Source organism: Monodelphis domestica, chromosome 1, assembly GCF_027887165.1.
Source record: "Monodelphis domestica isolate mMonDom1 chromosome 1, mMonDom1.pri, whole genome shotgun sequence".
Lineage (NCBI taxonomy): Eukaryota > Metazoa > Chordata > Mammalia > Didelphimorphia > Didelphidae > Monodelphis > Monodelphis domestica.
In genome coordinates this window covers 479,067,038-479,085,196 of record NC_077227.1, presented here as the reverse complement: position 1 = coordinate 479,085,196, position 18,159 = coordinate 479,067,038, and the positions used below count along the sequence as shown (strand labels likewise).

Below are 18,159 nucleotides of genomic sequence, written 5' to 3'. Positions count from 1 at the left end.
AACAGATTTTTCATTTATTTTGCTATAAGCTGTGATTTGGAGAAATAGGTTTGCCTTTGCAAGATGCCAAAGGAAAAAAAAAGAATTCTGTTAAGTAAAAAAAGGTGCTAGAATTTGGCCATACTTCCCAGGGTGACAACATGAAGAGCCTTACAGTTTTCTGACTTAAAGAAACTGTTAGTCACTAAAGAAGTACAGAAAACAGCACTTTCTATTAGTCTAGTTTAGTATAACTGAGTTAAAAAACAGTTTGTCAGTGTTTCATCAATGGGTTTGTCCAGCAGGAGAGGAATAAGTGCCAGAAAATGGAAAGCTAGCAGAGTAGCATCTTTATGTGGTATGGATTATTGCTGAAAGGCATTAATATCTAAAGTTCAAGATCCAACAATTCTAGAGGGCAATTTGGAACTATGTCCAAAAGGCCATAAAACTGTATATACCCTTTGATCTTGTAATGCCACTACTATGTCTGAGATAATAAAAAAAGAGAAAAAGGTCTTCTTGTACAAAAATATTCATAGCAATAATATAATGACAAGAAACTGGAAATTGAGTCCATCAATAGCAGAAATGGATAAAAAAAATTGTGGTATGATATAATACTACTGTACTATAAGAAATTATAATAAGCAAATTGATTTCAAAAAAAGCTGGAACGGTCAGCAGGAACTGGTGTGGAGAAAAATAAACACATCCAGGAGAATACTGTATAATAATCAATTGTGAAAACTTGGCTACCCTCAGCAATGCAATCATCTGGGACAATCCTGAAATACTTATGGCAGAGAATGCTATCAACCTCCAGAGAATGTACTTATAATTTTATTTTGAGGTTTTGGTTTTGTATGAGTGTACTCTTACAACAATGACCAATATGGAAATGTATTTTGCATTATATTTTTTTTAAAACCTAAAGTTCACAGGTGTGAGCTGTCCAAGGTATACAGTTTCCCCATTCATGTGCCTCTCAATTACATTTCTATAAATGAATGAGACTATTATCCACAGATGCTGCATACATCAGTGAAAAAGTATGATTTAGGTTCAAATATGGTAAATACCAACATTATGATAAAAGATATAATAAAACAGTTGAAAAGAAAACAATTCTAGATTTCTGACAATTTGAGTGGACAATGATGACAATTAAACCTTGTTCTAGAAAGAAGCTTCTACTTATATAGGTCTTGTCCTTAATTAACAAGAATATTAAATGTTGGATAGCTGAGGAATTTTCTGAGTATTTTGGTTTTCATTATTAAGACGTTACTAAATATACAAGATAAAACCTTAATAATGCTGATAGTCAATGTCTATTTTTATCTAATTCCCATGTTTCTGAAAAGATTATTTCAAAAGTTTAATATGGAATGGCTATAATTAAAATCAATATCTCATTCTCATCTTTATAACTAATTCCAATATGGTCTTGATTTTTGATCTTTACTCTAATCTGATCTATGAATAGATATCAGATTCAAGAATTATTCCTACACCAATAATCAACTTTTCATGCCTATTAAAATACAATCAGTTTCTTTTTGTGATTTTATTTAGTGTTCCATGTGTCCTAAGAACTTTTGACTATTCTTGAAGAAAATACTAAAGAAATACAATTCTAAATATTCTACATAATCTCTAAACCTAGGCCCTGATTTCTTAATCCCAAACTATATTTGCTTAGTGTTCTCTTCCCCAAGGCCATGTTTCCATTTAACTAACAGAGAGAGTACCAAGATATATAAAAACTAGATTTGAAATTTCTTAAGAAAAAATATATCACAGGATCTAGAAATTCAAAAGAACATTTAATAAAAACCAATATAACTAAGAAATCTCACTATAATATGCATACTCAACAAGATCAATGAGTCTTATTTTGAAGACATCTAGAAAAGGAAGTTCCACAACCCTCCTGAGGCACTCACTAGCTACAATAATACAAATTTAAGCTTCATACCTTTTAGGGTAGACCCTAACTATTGGGATGTTTTTCATTAAATGAAACATAAATTTGCCTCTTTGTAGCTTCCAAATGCTTGTCAAACGACTTCTTAGTCAGTGCAGGTCAGTTATCCTTCACCTCAACACCAACCACAAACTACAAACAAAATATATAATGCATCAACTATATACCAGACACTATGCTAAGCATTTGGGATAGAAAAAGAAAAGAGTTTCTGCTCTTAAGAAGCTTACAATTTTAGCATAGGAAACGAGATATGAAATGCAAAATATAGAAATTGGGTAAGGAAGAGGAAAATGTCAATGGAATCTATAAAGATCAAAAAGGCCTCATTTAGGAGACAGTACTTGATCTAAGTTTTATAATGAGACAGGGATATAATGAGGTGGAGGTGAGAAGAGAGTACTTATTTCTTCCATGTATTTGCTAGCAAGGCATTTATTTAAAATATTGTTCTAAAGTTTCTATAGATCAATGTTACCATCTGCACAATTTTGGACAACAATTAGCAATACAATTGACTGGTTGAGCTCTCAAAGGACATTTTTAAGGTCTGTTTGTAGTCTCAGGATGTATCTGTCTGTCAGACCTTAAAGGATAGTGAGGTCCTGATGTATATATAATTCTAGTCACACCAGGTTATGTGACTATGATTATTCTCATTTTTTCAATGGGGTTCAGATAGGAATGGTTCTGAGATAAGTCATCCTACTAATATTTTGATATTCTAGGGCAGTGATGGCAAATCTTTTAGAGACAGAGTGGCAGGCCCCTACCACTTAGAACAAGTACCATATTGGCCCCCCCACCACCAGAGACTAATGTCAATGCCATGCCACCCCATGCCCTACCCCACCTCTTACCCCTGAGACGGGAGGAAGTGCTAGACTGCTGGGCAGTGATGTGAAAAAAAAATGTCGTCAGGAAGAGGAAGAGGTAGAGAGGAGAAGCTCTGCTCAAGTCCCCCTGCCTTTCTAATAATGAACAGGGGGTGGGGGTGGGTGAGCTTACATGCCCACAAAGAGCACTCTGCATGCCATCTTTGGCACTCATGCCATAGGTGCACCATCACTGTTCTAGCGACAAATGCATAGATGGACAAAATAAATGTTTCCTTCAGTTTGAGTAGGATAGTATGTTTTTTCTCATAAGGTATTACTGACCCCTGATTTGTACCCTAGCAGTTTGAGGACCCCATTTAGATTTAGTATTACTATCCCTTGGAATGGAGCTGCCCCCCGCACCCCCCATAAAACTTCCAGATTGTCTGACCTATTTTCAAAACCTTGAGAAAGCCTATCCGGCAGGTTTCACTCGGGAAAGGATGCCAGCTCCAGGAAAGGGAAAAGATAACCAGGAATAGGAGGTCCCTCATCCAAGAGTTAAAGATACCATGTTGCCAACAAATCTATCTTCACTGTCCCAAGCCAATAACAGCTCAGAATTTCTAACTTGTTTACATCAAATTAGTAAAGATGGCAAAAAGAAAATTATGCATAATTACAGGAGAGGGCTATGAAAGGACAGGCACATCAGTTCACTGTTGGTAGAAGTGTAAATTAATGAAAAAGAGAAGGAACTCATGTTCAAAAATAAGTAAGTAATAAGAATAAAAGAATATGCAATTTACTAATTTGTGGGGCTAGCGGTGAGGGGAGGATGTATAGTTCTAAAATGTTTACCAAAACAGTACTATAAAATCTTTATCAAAGAAATATGATGCAAAAATTTGCTCTTAGTTACCTATCTCCCTAACTGCAACTGAACTGATTTTGTTTGTGCAAGGTTTTAGATTTTATATAATCACAATCATTTTATTTCCTTGATCCTTTCCATCTCTTGTTTGGTAAAGAATTCTTCCTTGACCAATGGTTGTGAAATATATTACTTTCTTCAGCCCTGTAATTTGTTCATGATGTGATCTTTTTATATCTAAAGTCATATATCCATTTGGAGTTTAACTATATTATGAAGTATAAGATTTTGACTTAATCTTAATTTCAATCAGAATGTTTCAAGTTTTCCCAGCGTTTTTTGTTGAACGGAGCTTGTCTGAACCCTAATCGAATCCTTGGGTTTGTTAAGTGATATAGTACTAAGTTTGATTGCTTCTGGCTACATGATATATTCCAAGGATATACTTTTCTATTCTTTATCCAGTAATATATACTTTTTATGAATTACAATTTCATTCTTGAGAGCCTCCCATCACTCTTATATTGATATTGCTCTCCAACATGCTTCCTTCCTCTAATTCCTGGACTTCCTCACATGAATTCATTTTCTTAATATATAATGTAAACACTCCTTCCTCCCATATCCATATATGAGGTATCCTTCCTTATTTAATTAGTATCTATGATAGCAAACATTCCTACTTAAATTAGGATGGCTAGTATATTTTTTTCCCTGTAACATAGTTTTGCCTTCAACTACCTATACTTAGCTATAATTTGTACTTTTGTGATTAAACATCAGAAGATATTTTTTTTTGCTAGATTAACAGTTAATGAATATTACCTCATTTAAAAGATGAGGAAGTTGAGGCATAGAGACTAAGTGACTGAAACTAGGTCTTCTAGACTTCAAAGAAACTATGTCATTCACCCAACTGATTCTTGCAATTCCTTTATATCACCCCAACCACTTCTTTTTTGCTTCCATCACTTAAGAAAGAGGTAAGCCTTTTCAGCAGGTATGACCTCAAAACGAAAACTCAATATTGATCCCATTACCTTTAGTTCCCCTGAAGTGATTTCTGCTATTTCTCTAATATTCAATCTCGTTTCCTTTTCTGCTACCTAAGAAAAACCCAGAGCTCAAATAAAAAGTAGAGACTGAGTTAAACACTGGAGCATTCAAGAACAGAAAGTTGGGGACTAGGAGGGTATTCCATCCAAGAATACAGGACAGCCAGTACCAAAGCTAAAAAAGTAAAAGATGGAACAATAAGCATGAGAAACACAAAGACCAGTGTTGCTGAAGTGGAGTGTGCATTGAAGGAAGTAATATGAAATAAGTATGGAAAGTTATGTGGGACCAAGATTTTAAATGGATGTAAATGGGAAAGAGGCATTTATATTTGATCCTGAAGGGAGTAGAAAGCCACTGGACTTCATTAAGTAGGAAAGTGACATGATCAGATTTGTTTTAGGAAAATCAATCTAACAGTTATGTGAAGGAAAGATAGTGTGGATGGAGAGAGACCAAAGAAGAGGCTGTTTGTAACGGTATAGGATAAAGTTGATTATTGACTATACTAGGGTGACAAGATTTTACAACTAAGTAGATATGTGAGGTGGGTAAGAAAGAGGTATAAGTCGAGGATGATATGGTTGTTAACATCACTGACTAGAAGGAAGACCCTGTCCTTGAAAAACCAGAAGTTAGGAAAATGGATCAAAATGGAGGAAAAACATAATGAGATTACAGGTGTAGTTATGTTATGTTTAAGTTATCTATAGGAAATTAAATCAGAAATGTCAAGGTAATTATTGATATAAAACTGAATATCAGGAGAAAGATATGGCCTGAATATATAAATCTATGAATCATCTACATAAAGGTGTAGTTAAAACTTATGTGAATTGATGATATCAATGAATTTCTAAGCATTTATTAAGTATATGCTATGCTCCAGACACTGTGCTAATTCTAGGGTCATTGACCTCAAGGAGCTTATATTCTAATGGGGAAGACAATCATAGCATACAAGATAAAAACAGAATACATATATAACCCTGGAAGGGGCACCACTAGAACCTGAGAAGTCCAAGAAATAGCTTCTAGAGGAAGTGACACTTAAGCTGAATATTAAAAGAAACCAGAGAATATGAGTCTGAAGTTGGAAGGCAGAGCATTCAAGACATGATGAAGAGACAGTGTATAAGCATGCAGATAGGAGAAAAACATCAAGTAGGTTGTGAAGTTTCAAATGTGAAAAAACTCTGTATTTGATCAGGGAGATTATAGAGAGACACTAGAGTTTACTAAGTTAAGAAGAAACACAGTCAGGCCTTTGCAATATGAAAATCACTTCTGCAACTGTGGGAAAAATGGATGGAAATAGGAAGAGATTTGAGTCATTCAGAACAATGAGGTTTGGGGGGGGGAAAAATAGTGAGAAACTAAATTACGCTAGTGGCTCTATGAATAGAGAAGATGGAAAAAATGCCAGAGATTCGGTAAAGAGAAATTATGAGAGATTTGGTAACTGGTTGCTTCCTTACCTAATCACTGCTATTACTCTGCTAAGTTTGGGCTTTGGACTATTCTCAGTCATCTACATCTTCACTACTATACACCTGAGGATAACTGAAACTGAAGAACATCACCAAACTATGCTGAATGGGTCTATGTTACATAACTCAAATAGGTAATCACTGCAGCAATGCAAACCATTCCCAACTCCCTACTTAACTCCCACTCCCCATAGGGGATTTTCCACACCTTTTATCCCTTTTTCACAACATTCAAAGCCTCTCCTCTCCTCTTAACTAAGAATATTATCTCATTATTTTATTGAGAAAATTGAAACTCCTTACTGTGAGTTTCCTCTTCTCCCTTCCTAGTCTAACCTCATCTCTTGCTCCCTACTTTCTAACTTATCTAAAAACTCTCCCTGGATACTGGATACTTCCCTAATGCCTACAAGCATGTCTATTTCTTCTTGTTATTCAAAAAACCTTCACCTGAGCCACCGATCCCAGACAACTATCTGTCCATATTTCTCCTCCATTTTGTGGCACAAAGATAGAAGGTCATCTACAATAGGTTCCTTCAAAATGATGTATTTGTGTGTATCATATATCATACATAGTTGTTTACATGTTGTCTCAAAAAAAAAAAAGAGCTCATTGAGAGCAAGAACCATCATTTTGCTTTTCTGAATATCTCCAGTACAGTGTCTAACGCTTAGTAAAAGTGTATTGATTTATAATCTACAAAAGGGTCATCAGATTTTGCACTGTTGGCTTTGCAAAGGAAATTTCAGTTAGGGGAAGGCAAATTATAGGAGATTAAGAAGGGAGAGGACAGGCAATGGAGGTAGTAAGGCCATCTCGTCCCACACTTTGGTTCAGCCAGACTGGCCTTTATATTCTTCATGCAATATTCTACCTAACATTTCTATTTTGGCACTAGCTGTCCTATGTAACTGGAATGATCTCCTTTCTTATCTTTGCTTCGTAGAATCCCCATTTTCCTTTGAGGCATGAATTCTGCCTTTTCTTGATGCCCCTAGTTGTTAAGTGTTCTACACACATACTCTTTATATTAATGCTACACTTGTGGGGGAGGAGGTGTGTGGGTGTGTGTATTCTAACCAAACAGAATGTAAGCTCCTTAAGGATAGTGATTTTTCTCATTTTTATGTAACACAGAGTTTAGCACATAAAGTAGGAATTAAATAAATGGTTGCTAATTAACTAGATGATGTTCAACAATAGATCTTGGTACATATAAGCTGAAAATCTCTTCCAGATAACTCCTATAGATCCATAGACCTTGAACTGGAAATTAAATTAGAAGTTATATAACCCAAACGTTTCATTTTACAAATGAGAAAACTGAGAACCAAAGAGGTTAAGCAACCTTAGATGGTATGACCAAGAAATATATTACCTGTTGTTTAAAGGAATATGGAAGTAATAGCAATAATTAACAATTACAGAGTTTTAAAGTATATAAAATGCTTTACATAAGTTAACTAATTTAATATCCATGAGAATGTAGTATGGGAGAGAATCCAATTATTATTATTCCAATTATAAACAAAAGAACAACTTCACCAACCTCTTTAAATTGGCTAATTACAAAGTGCACAGTTTTAATTTAGCTACAATTTCTGTTTTTTTGTTTTCTATATAAGAAATATGAATATTACTTTGGTCTAGTTTCTTCAGAAGTATAGAAACTTATCAGTAATTGAACAAAGTTCTCAGTGTATCATTGGTTAATGTTCATAGAAAATCTGACAAACATAGGATTCTTAGGAACTTCTGTCTCCTTTTCTATTATAATAACTATAGAAATAGGAAGTGAATTGATTACTTTTTTAGTTTTTTTTGTGTTTTGAATTCTCTGAAATAAAGAATTTTAACTTAAGAAAGAATCTAAGTGGCAATCTGGTCCAACTCACATACAAATCCCACCATACCTAATGTACCTGATAAATTGACATTTAGTTTCTGCTTGAAGACATTTAAGAAGGGAAAACCTACCAGCTCTCAAGACATTCCATTCCACTTTTAAGCTAGTGCTCATTTTCTGCAAAATATTTATGAATTCAAGAAATCTAAATGTACAAAACAGAATAAATCTAACCTAATAATACTGCCCAATATTTTCAAATAATCTCCACTATGACATGGGCTCAAGGCACTTCACCAGATTACTTATTCTGCACTGGACACGTTACAACTTCTTATTCTCCATAAACTATGACTCCGGGGTAGCTGGATTGTACAGAGGAAAGAATGCACAGCTTGGAGTCAGAAAAGACCCATCTTCCTGAATTCAAACCTCAAGTTAATCTTATTTCCAATAATTAGCATATTTCTGTATTCCTCATGTTTGGAACTTAAAGGAGATTATACCCATTTTTGTGACCCTTTAAAAAATAAAACTTTTTTACCTTAGGAAAAAGTCCTGAAATGCAAAGTGATACAAGCAACCTATAAGTAAACTACTCCAATTTATTACATGTATTAACTGCCAGAGTAATTTAATAATACATGCTTCAATTATTAAATTATTATCATATACATCAACCCATAATCAAAACTGAAGGATACAAAGTAATGAAAAATTTACTGTCCTCAAAGAACTAAGAATTTTGTGGAGAAAAGGAAGGGAGAGGACACCAAGGAAGATGACACAAACATATCTGTATAACAGTTATTTTAAAAAGCTGTAAATAAGAACAATGCAATAGGAGGATAAAAAGCATACAAAGAATTATGTGAAATATAATGAAATGATTATTTATGACTTGGAGGATTACAGAAGATCTCAAAGAAGTAGAGATAAATTAACTGAAAGCTCATTGTTGTTGGGGTTGTTCAGTCATTTCAGTCATGTATGACTCTTCATAACCCCATTTGGAGTCTTCATAGCAAAGATAATAAAGCGGCTGGTTTGTTATCTCCTTCACCAGCTCATTTTACAGATGAGTAAATTGAAGCAAATGGTGAAGTTAATTGCACAAGGTTACACATTTAGTAAGTGTCTTAGGCTACATTTGAACTTGGGTCTTCCTGACATCAGGCCTAGCATTCTATAAACTATGCCATTTAGTTGTCCTATAATTTGCCAAATTATATTAAAATGAAGTGTTTTCAAACACTGAATAAATAATCTGAGGTTCTAGGTCATGGTCCTGTCCACTTTACTGTCCTGTAACATAGTGCCTTGTTGTACTCTGTAGGACATAAAGTTCCTTCCAGCTCCTGAGAAAATTGACATACTTTATACAGAAACTAGAATCTAACAATCATACCTTAGGATCTACTAATGCTCCAGCCTTGATGAGGTATTTTACAGCATCCAAATGGTTGTTTTCCGATGCCTCCATCAGTGGGGTTCTCTGATCTTCTGAACAGGTGTCAATATTAGCACCAGCCTATTGAAACAATGACAGTAAAGGAAAAGGCAGGAATGATGATTATAATTCTTGTCTTCTGGTGACAAACTAGGAAAAATAGAACAACCAATTCAGCATACTTTACATCTGAATATTGGAAAGAAAAGCGTAATCATTCTTACATTAACTATATTGTATACTTTCTCAAAGGGAACTAAATGCATTATTGTAACAGTTGCTTGATTTATCTAAGAGACTCCATTTTAAAAAAAATCAATGAAAATTCAAGTAACTTTCCCTGAGATATAGTGCTACATAAAGAATATGAACTATCTAGGAAATTTTCTCTTACATCAAATCCAATAATAATTCATAATATTTAGACAACAATTTAAGGTTTGCAAAAACACTATATAAACATATACCTACACATATATGTGTGTGTATCTATGTATATATATATATACATATATGCAAAAATATATACTTATATTATTTCATTTCATTCTATCCTTAACATATGTACTTTGCAACTTCTGTTTAAAAATCCTAGCTTTGCCTTTTGAGGTATAGCAGAACAAATCTAATTCTTCTTTCAGTAATGATACAACACAGAAACAGGCTGTGCTCATTAAGTCTCCCAAAATTGAAAGACAAGACTGACTGGAATTCAGAATACATTTTCTTCATAGAAAATATTTTGAATGAGTAAATTCCTAGTCTAGCTTAAAATTTTAAACTAACTAAAAAAACTATATCGTTGGAGTGATATATATTTGTACTGGATGACATAAAGAAACTATAGATTTAATAATAATAACTAAACAACTTTAACAATTATAAATGAGTAAAAATTAGCTTTTTGTTGATTTTTAGATGTTGGCAAGTTTATTTAGATGAAATAAGGGTAGCAATGTCAATTTTCAATAACATTCTGAATTCCTGAAAATCTCCTTCTTGATAAAATATATGAAAATATAAGATTCTTTTCATAAGAAAGAACAAAAGTGAACTGGTCAGTAACTATGGTATACTATTAGTAGTGGTAGTTGCTAACATTTGATAAGCACTTTAAGGACTGAAATGTGTGCTTTTTCTCTTTCCTGCCTGCATACCCCCTCCCTCCAGTCTCTGATTGTTTCGTTCTCTCTCTCTCTGTCTCTCTCTCTGTCTCTGTCTCTCTCTCTCAGAAAACTGAGGCTGAGGGAAGTATTGTGTCTTGCACAGAGTCACAAAGATAATAATGAGCTGGGATTCAAACCTAGGGCTTACAAATCCAAGTGCAACACACACATCCCCTATTCTAAGCTATATCATTATCACAAACTTAATGGACTATGGACACAAAGCTGGAAGGGACCCAGAGTTACATAGGTAGTAATCAGTAAAGCATGATAGTCAGCCCAAGTACTCTTATTCCAAATCCAGTACTTTTTCTACTACACTATCCATAAAGAACTTTAAAACTTCCAAAAGATTAAAAAAAAAAAAGATTTATTGTGAATGACACAGATGAACCTGAATCAACATATGACAGATGTCCACATGGCCAGACTCTGCAGCTGCATGAAGTGGAGTTCTTTTATTCTGGTGTTCCATTTTAAAGTTTGGATCAATCCCATCAACTGTAAGACAACAGTGGTTTATTAATGATTTCATATAGTGAAGCTTCTATTACAACTTTGTACTTGATAAAAATGGCAAATATTTATGTACACAACCAACTGGGGGAAAAAAAAAAAAACCTGTGTCCTGTTAGCAGTTGTTACTATTGACGGTAAAGATGGGATGCTCAGAGAAGGGTCTGGAAGAATGGATGTGTAATATCCATGTAAGAAATTCTCAATGTGGAAACTTCTTCCATTGAAGCAAATTGACAGTTCATTTATAACTGGAAGTCTCCATCAATCAACTAGCATTTTAAGCATCTCCTGTGTATAAGGCACTGGGCTAAGCACTCAGGAAAAAAAATCAAAAATGAAATAATCCCTACTCTTCAGAATTTACATTCCTTAAAAGGTATCTGGTGCAGTGAAGGCTTAGCTTAAGTGATTTATAGAGCTAAAATGTATCTGATTCTAGATGAATCTAATTGATTTTTGTCCTATCTTCAATTCCATCCTATCAGGAAGAATAAGCAGGACCCAAACCTATTCCCCACTGAGCCTTGCCCAAACTAGGTGTCACCCCACCACATCAGGCATTTTACTCACATCACTCAATTGTTACCCTGAAGACCAGTAAACTCCTATCAACTGTTACTCTTCTTATTTTTGTGTTACTTCATCTTGAAATATAACCACCCCTCTATACCCTGTCCCAATCCTTAATTTGCATTCTATCCCACCCTGGTCCTGCCATGTGTGAACCTTAAAAAACTCTCAGACCCTACTTCATAAGATTTGGTTAAGACCATTCCCCATTTAAACAATGAAGGGACTTAGATCAGGAATGTGAGACCTCTACTCCACCCCTACTTAAGCATACTTTAGGGGAAGAAACTCCTTGCTGAACAATGAAAAATACTTAAACCCATACTTATATTAAGGCAAAAGATCTTAAGCTGTGCCTATTTTTAGATCTAATACAAAAGGGTGCTAAGTACCTATAAAGGTCAGGCAACTTGTGAATTTACAAGGAGCAAAGAGGTGAGAACTTACTCAGAGATTTTTTTAAGTGTGAACTTAAATCAAAAGTTTAAGCCTACTTAGGTGTGAATTAAGAATGGTCTGTCCTTTGGAAAACATCTACTGTGATTGGTAGATGTGAGAACTTAGGGGAGGTGACATAGGAGAAAATTCCCTTTAAAAGGAGGTCAGAAGCTGAGAGAAGGGAATCTCTCTCAGGAGATTCAGCTGGGAAAAGCTGAATTGGAAGAGGCAACTGGTGTCTCTCTGAACACTAGAATTTTGCTTGGGAAAAATCTTGTGGTGAGTGGATTGAAGCCTAAACTGACCTAGCCTTTTCTCTCTGTCTGTCTGTCTGTCTGTCTGTCTCTCCTTATTTGTAGCAATTAAAATCTCTATAAAAACCCAGCTGACTTGGGTATATTTAATATTTGGGAATTTTTCCCTGGCAACCACCTTATATTTGATTTAAAACAAGACACTGTCTTGAAACCATATTTTCTGTGGTCACAATTTAAGGCAACCACTCTTTTATCTTCCACAGTTTATAACTCCCACTATTTTAATCATCACAGTTTATGGCACACCACGAAGTTGGTGAGAAAACCCTCACAAAAGTTTCTGTGAAATCTCTTTCCTTTCTCTCTTTATTACTTGCTCTATCAGTCAGTTTTGTTTTGTTTTTAACTTGGCTTGAAGAACACAGCTGCAAGAGCAGTTGAGTAAAAACCCTTTTTGATTCTCCTTAAATAGAATACAACTGTTTTAGATCTTAGCAACAGGGCCCTAAGGTCCTGGCTAGGAGAGCTAAAAACTGCCTAAATTAAGATAAAGACAAACTGCCTAAATTAAGATAAAGACAAACCTGGGGAAAGTTTTGGCCTTGTTCTGCTCCCCACGTGTTTACTTTAGAAATATGTGGTTACAGCCAGTTCACAACACTTAACAACTGGCTATTCAGCTCCATGACCAACCTTGTAAAATTCGCATTCGTTTTCTATCTGAAATTTCTCATACCATGGGGTTTATGGCAAAGTATAATCGACACAGTACTCCCCCTTGGGATTTTGATTGTTATAGCTGTAATATTGTATTTCCTTAAAAAACCCACTTCTCAAACTAACCGAATGTTCCTTCTACTACTCAACAAAATGCAGAACTAAATACTCGTCTTGAACTTATAGAGGAAAGTCAGGGAGAGATTGTAACTTTCATGAGAAACATTAAAAGAGAGTTAAGAACATTATCAGAATCTCTGTCCCAACTTGCTCTGGACAATAACCCTCCTAGACAACTCACTGCTCCTGCCAACTGTGCCTTGGAACCCCCTGCTCTTAACCAAACCACCCCTCTCCCTGCCCCACCAGCCTCAGAAAACCCTAGTTCTAACCAACCCACTCCTCCCACTACTCATGCTTTCGATCCCACACCCTCAACTCTAAGTACACACCCCACCCATGCTTCTGATCCCACACCCTTCCACTCCACTTCTCCTGGATTACTACTGTAACTTCCTAAATGGTTCCCTGGTCTGAGTCTCTACAAACTCCAATCTTCCATAGAATTGACAAAATTAAATTCTTTAATACATTTAACCTTGTTACTTCCTTACTGAATGAGCTCTATCTCTTGGCTCTAGGATCAAATTTTATCAATAGCTCCATTTGGCTGAGAAACATTTTCACAACCTGGACCCAATCTCTCTCTTCAGTTTCATTATAAGTTAGTCTCTTTATTACATACTAAAAACAATTTTCACATGTCTCCTGAATGTGCCTTGGTAATGGTCATCATCCACATGATGGGGGATACTTCATGAAAGTCCTCTCTACCTTCAGATGCAATTGAATTACCTTCTATAGAAATTATTCCCTGATATCCCTAAGTGCAAGAGCCTGACTTCCCTAACTGCTGTGTGTGTGTGTGTGTGTGTGTGTGTGTGTGTGTGTGTGTGTATTGACACAGATTCCACCAACAAAATATTAGCTCCTCAGGAATACTATTTCAATTATTTTAACTTTATAGAGCCTACACCTAGCACTACGCTTGGCAACTAGCAAGTAATAAATTTGTTAACTACATCTTGGTGCAAACCCAAATTACTTTATGCCTAAGAAGGGGAAAGGGACATAATAAGCACTTAAATAGCATCTACTATGTGCCACATACTATACTAAGCAATTTTTTCAAATATTTTATCCTTACAACTCTGAAAGATAAGTGAGGTGTTAAAACCATTTTACACCTGAATAAATTTTATCATATGTACAATTTTTCTATGTTGCTACCCATAATTAGCATGTGAGCACCTTGAGGGAAGGAACTGGTTTTGCTATTCCTTGTATCCTCAGAACTAAGTGTAGTCCCTAGCATGAAGTAAGCATGTAAAAAATTCTTGTTGAACAACTGATTTCTGACTTTAAGACAAGTACTCCAGTCATTATGTATACATCCTTCTCAATATATTTTGGAAGACATTATTTATGGTACTTAATTGTTAAAATATCATTGGAATTTTGACAAAACATAATGAATTATGTAAGTTTAAAAAAGAAAATAGATCAGTTTTGTTAACAAATTAACAAGCAAGACTGTTCAAGATTGATAAGATCAACAAAAACATCCCAAAATGAAGGCTGCCTAAATTTCCATCAGTTAATTAATATCAAAGAGCCAAAAAAACCCAGCAATATATATATAACTATTCATCTTCTTTTGAATCAGGTCTTCACAGTGTGGCTTCACCATTTTGCTTTTATGCATTAGAAATGCCCAGAATAGTAAATATATATATCCATGATGAAATCAAAGTAAAAAAGGTATTCATGATAGAAACATAAATTACTTCTAATTAATTAAAGATATCACTGTTTATTAGCTTGAAGGACAGTTATCTATGATATGATGATAATTCACATAATATATCTTTTCATGATTTTATACTATCATTATAGGAGTTTGGGATATAGTGCTAATATTATCAATTCTATTTACAAATAAGGACACTAAGATTCAAATAAAGATTGTTATTTGTCTATTAGCATAAAGCCAATCAATACCTAGAGAATACAATCACTAAAAATAATCTACTATGCAACCAGCCCAACTGTAATAGTACTTTGCCCTCTATATATTCCCATAATTTGATACTCATATTTCAAATGCTTGCTCCAGTGACAAAAAAAAAATGGAGTTTCAAAACCACACTGACAATGGAGCAAAAATACTATGTCATAAGAGAACAAGAACAAAAGAAGCAATCCAAGGCAGGTGTGTACACCTTATTTTTATGAAAGCAAGATGAAAAAGTTAATGCTTTATCTTTTCTTCACTAAGGTGAGCTGTGCCCACTGAGAGCATGCTACTTACTCATCTAGCCTCAAAGACCTATGCAACCAGCAATCTCAAATTCCAGGCCTAGAAGCATAATGATCTTGGATAACAAGGTCTACTTACCTAACATAAGGAGCACTTTTTGCAGTTCTCCTTGTCGGGCAGAAAAATATAACTGCTTTGGGTGGAAACGTAACTTCTTCGGTCTATTGGGAAATAGGAATGAATCAGTGACTAGTAAGAGAATAAGTCTTAAAAGTCGCTTAAGTGATTTCTTAAGAGAAAGAAAAGAAATTTGTAGTCTAAACTCATGAATATATTCCATAGAATACTACCTCTAATAACTGAAATGCTACTGAAGTACAAATTGTATGTAAAGTCATGCAAAAAGAGATAGTATTTTATAAAATAAACCTGATGTATACCCAAGGCCAAAAGTCAGTAAGTTAAAAACACATACTGATTGATATCTATGCAATTGTTTTTCAGGGATAAACTTAACAATAACACTTTTTCAAAGATCTGAGTACCAAGATGGCATAAACAGGAAAAAGGACCTGATGCAAGATGTGAACTTTCTTTTACTTTTCTAGAGTAAGAATAACTTTATATTAAATACCATGCAGCAAAATTTACATGAAATAAATTGGCACAGAAAATCTAGGAAAGGAAATGAAGGGTCACAATATAGGTTAGGAGGGAATTAAAGAGGCACTACCAAGGTCACTGCAATTCCCCAATACAAGACAACTAAAACATTCTACATGGATGAATTTCTCTTATCTTGAATTAAATTATATGATATTTGTAAGATGCTTAAAAGTGCCTGCCCAATAGTAGGAACTACATAAATGCTAATTCAATTTGACCTTTCCCTCACTTATATCCTACTCCAATAAAGAACAACTATCACATGATGAGAACTTCATATCAGTGACAAGTTACAAATAGATGTAAGAGGTAGTTTAGTATTCATTATTTGTAGCCCTTCAGAACTGGAATTCTAACTCACCCTTACTAGTGGGTACAGGTGGCATGAGCAACTAAATACTAGAAATCACTTGGTGATTTCTTGAAAAATATCATTATATTAATGTCATTCTTTATTATATACATCGGAAACACATCAAATGCAACCCCAAAAGAGTGAACCATAAAATAAGGCCCAAGAGAAAAAAAAGAAAGGCCACTGGAAAAAAAAGAAGAAAAACTGGCAATTACCATCTTCATTACTTTGGCAAATGGTGTCCTAATTACCATATTAAGAATATCAAACACAAAAATGTTATTTTAAAGAAACTTATGTTTTAGTGAAAGAAAGACAGTCATGAACCCTTTCATTAATCTTCCATAATAACTAATAAAATAAATAACTAATGAAACTACTCTACAAATGAGGAGCCAGTGGAATGAAAACCAATTATCAATGAGTATCTATTAAGAGTCTATTAAGAGAGGGATAGCTAGATGATTCAATGAATAGAAAGTCAGGCCTAGAGATGGGAGCTGTTGGGTTCCAATCTGTCCTCAGACACTTCCTAGCTGTGTGACCCTGGGCAAGTTGCTTAACCCCTATTGCATAGCCTTTACCACTCTTCTACCTTAGAATCAATAGCCAGTATGGATTCATAGAAAGAAGTTAAGAGTTGTAGAAAATAAAATAGTCTTTTATGGGGGAAAAAAGTATTCTGGAAATGGCAGATTTCAAAGGAAGAGAGTTGGAAGATGGAGTATTGTGTTAGAAGAAAAAAAGAAGGTAAGTGTCACGGAATAAAATGAATATATAGAAAGCAGTAAAACATAAAAAGATTGGAATGGTAAGAAAGGAGCAACGTTGTTATGGTCTTTAAGTAGCACAGAGGATTTTACATTTAATCTTCAAAATAACAGGGAGCCACTGGAATTTAAATACACATGCATCAGGAAAATCACTTTGACAAACTATTGGCAAATGGGTTGAAGTGGGGAGACCTGAAACAATATCAACCAGAAGCATATTTGAATATTCTAGCGTTAAGGATCTTAACCAGGGTGCCAACTATGTGAGTAGAGAGAAAGATGCATGTAGGAGTGATGTTAAGTTAGAAACAACATGATCTGGCAACAGATTGGATATATGAGGAAAATGATGGTGCTCCAAATAGTAATAGAGAAGTTTGGAAGAGGGAAGGTTGGGTAGGGAGTGAAATGGAAGTAGAGGTGGTAGGGAAGGGGGTTAAGAGAGGTAAAATGAATTATTTTGGACATGTCAAATGCAAACTGCCTACTATATATCCAGTTTGAACCTAAGAGAAAGTTAAGTGGCAAGAGACTTGAGCTCAAGAAAGATATTGGGGTTGATAAATTGATTTGAAAATCATCTTCAGAGAGATAATAACTTAATCCAGGGAGAAAATAAGAAAACCAAGTGAATTACTATAGAGGACGAGAAGGGCCCAGAAAAACACTTGAGAGACACCTAAAGTTAATGGGCTTAACCCAGGGGAAGGTCCAACAAAGAAGACTAACACTGATCCAACAGGTAGGAGGATAACCAGTAAAGAAAACCAGTAAACAAAACTTAGGGAGGGGGGGAAGCTAGGAGGCTCAGTGGATAGAATGGGCAGTCCTGGGTTCAAATCTATCTCAGACACTTCCTAACTGTATGACCC

At 34.8% G+C, this 18,159-nt stretch overlaps 1 protein-coding gene across 19 annotated transcripts in view; it reads right to left on the bottom strand.

The window, feature by feature from the left end:
* The window catches only part of EHMT1 (euchromatic histone lysine methyltransferase 1), a 315,365-nt gene that overhangs the window by 85,654 nt on the left and 211,552 nt on the right, over positions 1-18,159 (bottom strand). For all 19 annotated transcript variants that reach the window (XM_056823296.1, XM_056823283.1, XM_056823287.1 and 16 more), the window contains 3 exons: positions 15,632-15,714; positions 11,067-11,173; positions 9,465-9,587 (listed from right to left, as the gene is read on the bottom strand). In XM_056823296.1, the coding sequence (XP_056679274.1) occupies positions 9,465-9,587; positions 11,067-11,173; positions 15,632-15,714 (313 nt within the window). The remainder of the gene's footprint in view (positions 1-9,464; positions 9,588-11,066; positions 11,174-15,631; positions 15,715-18,159) is intronic.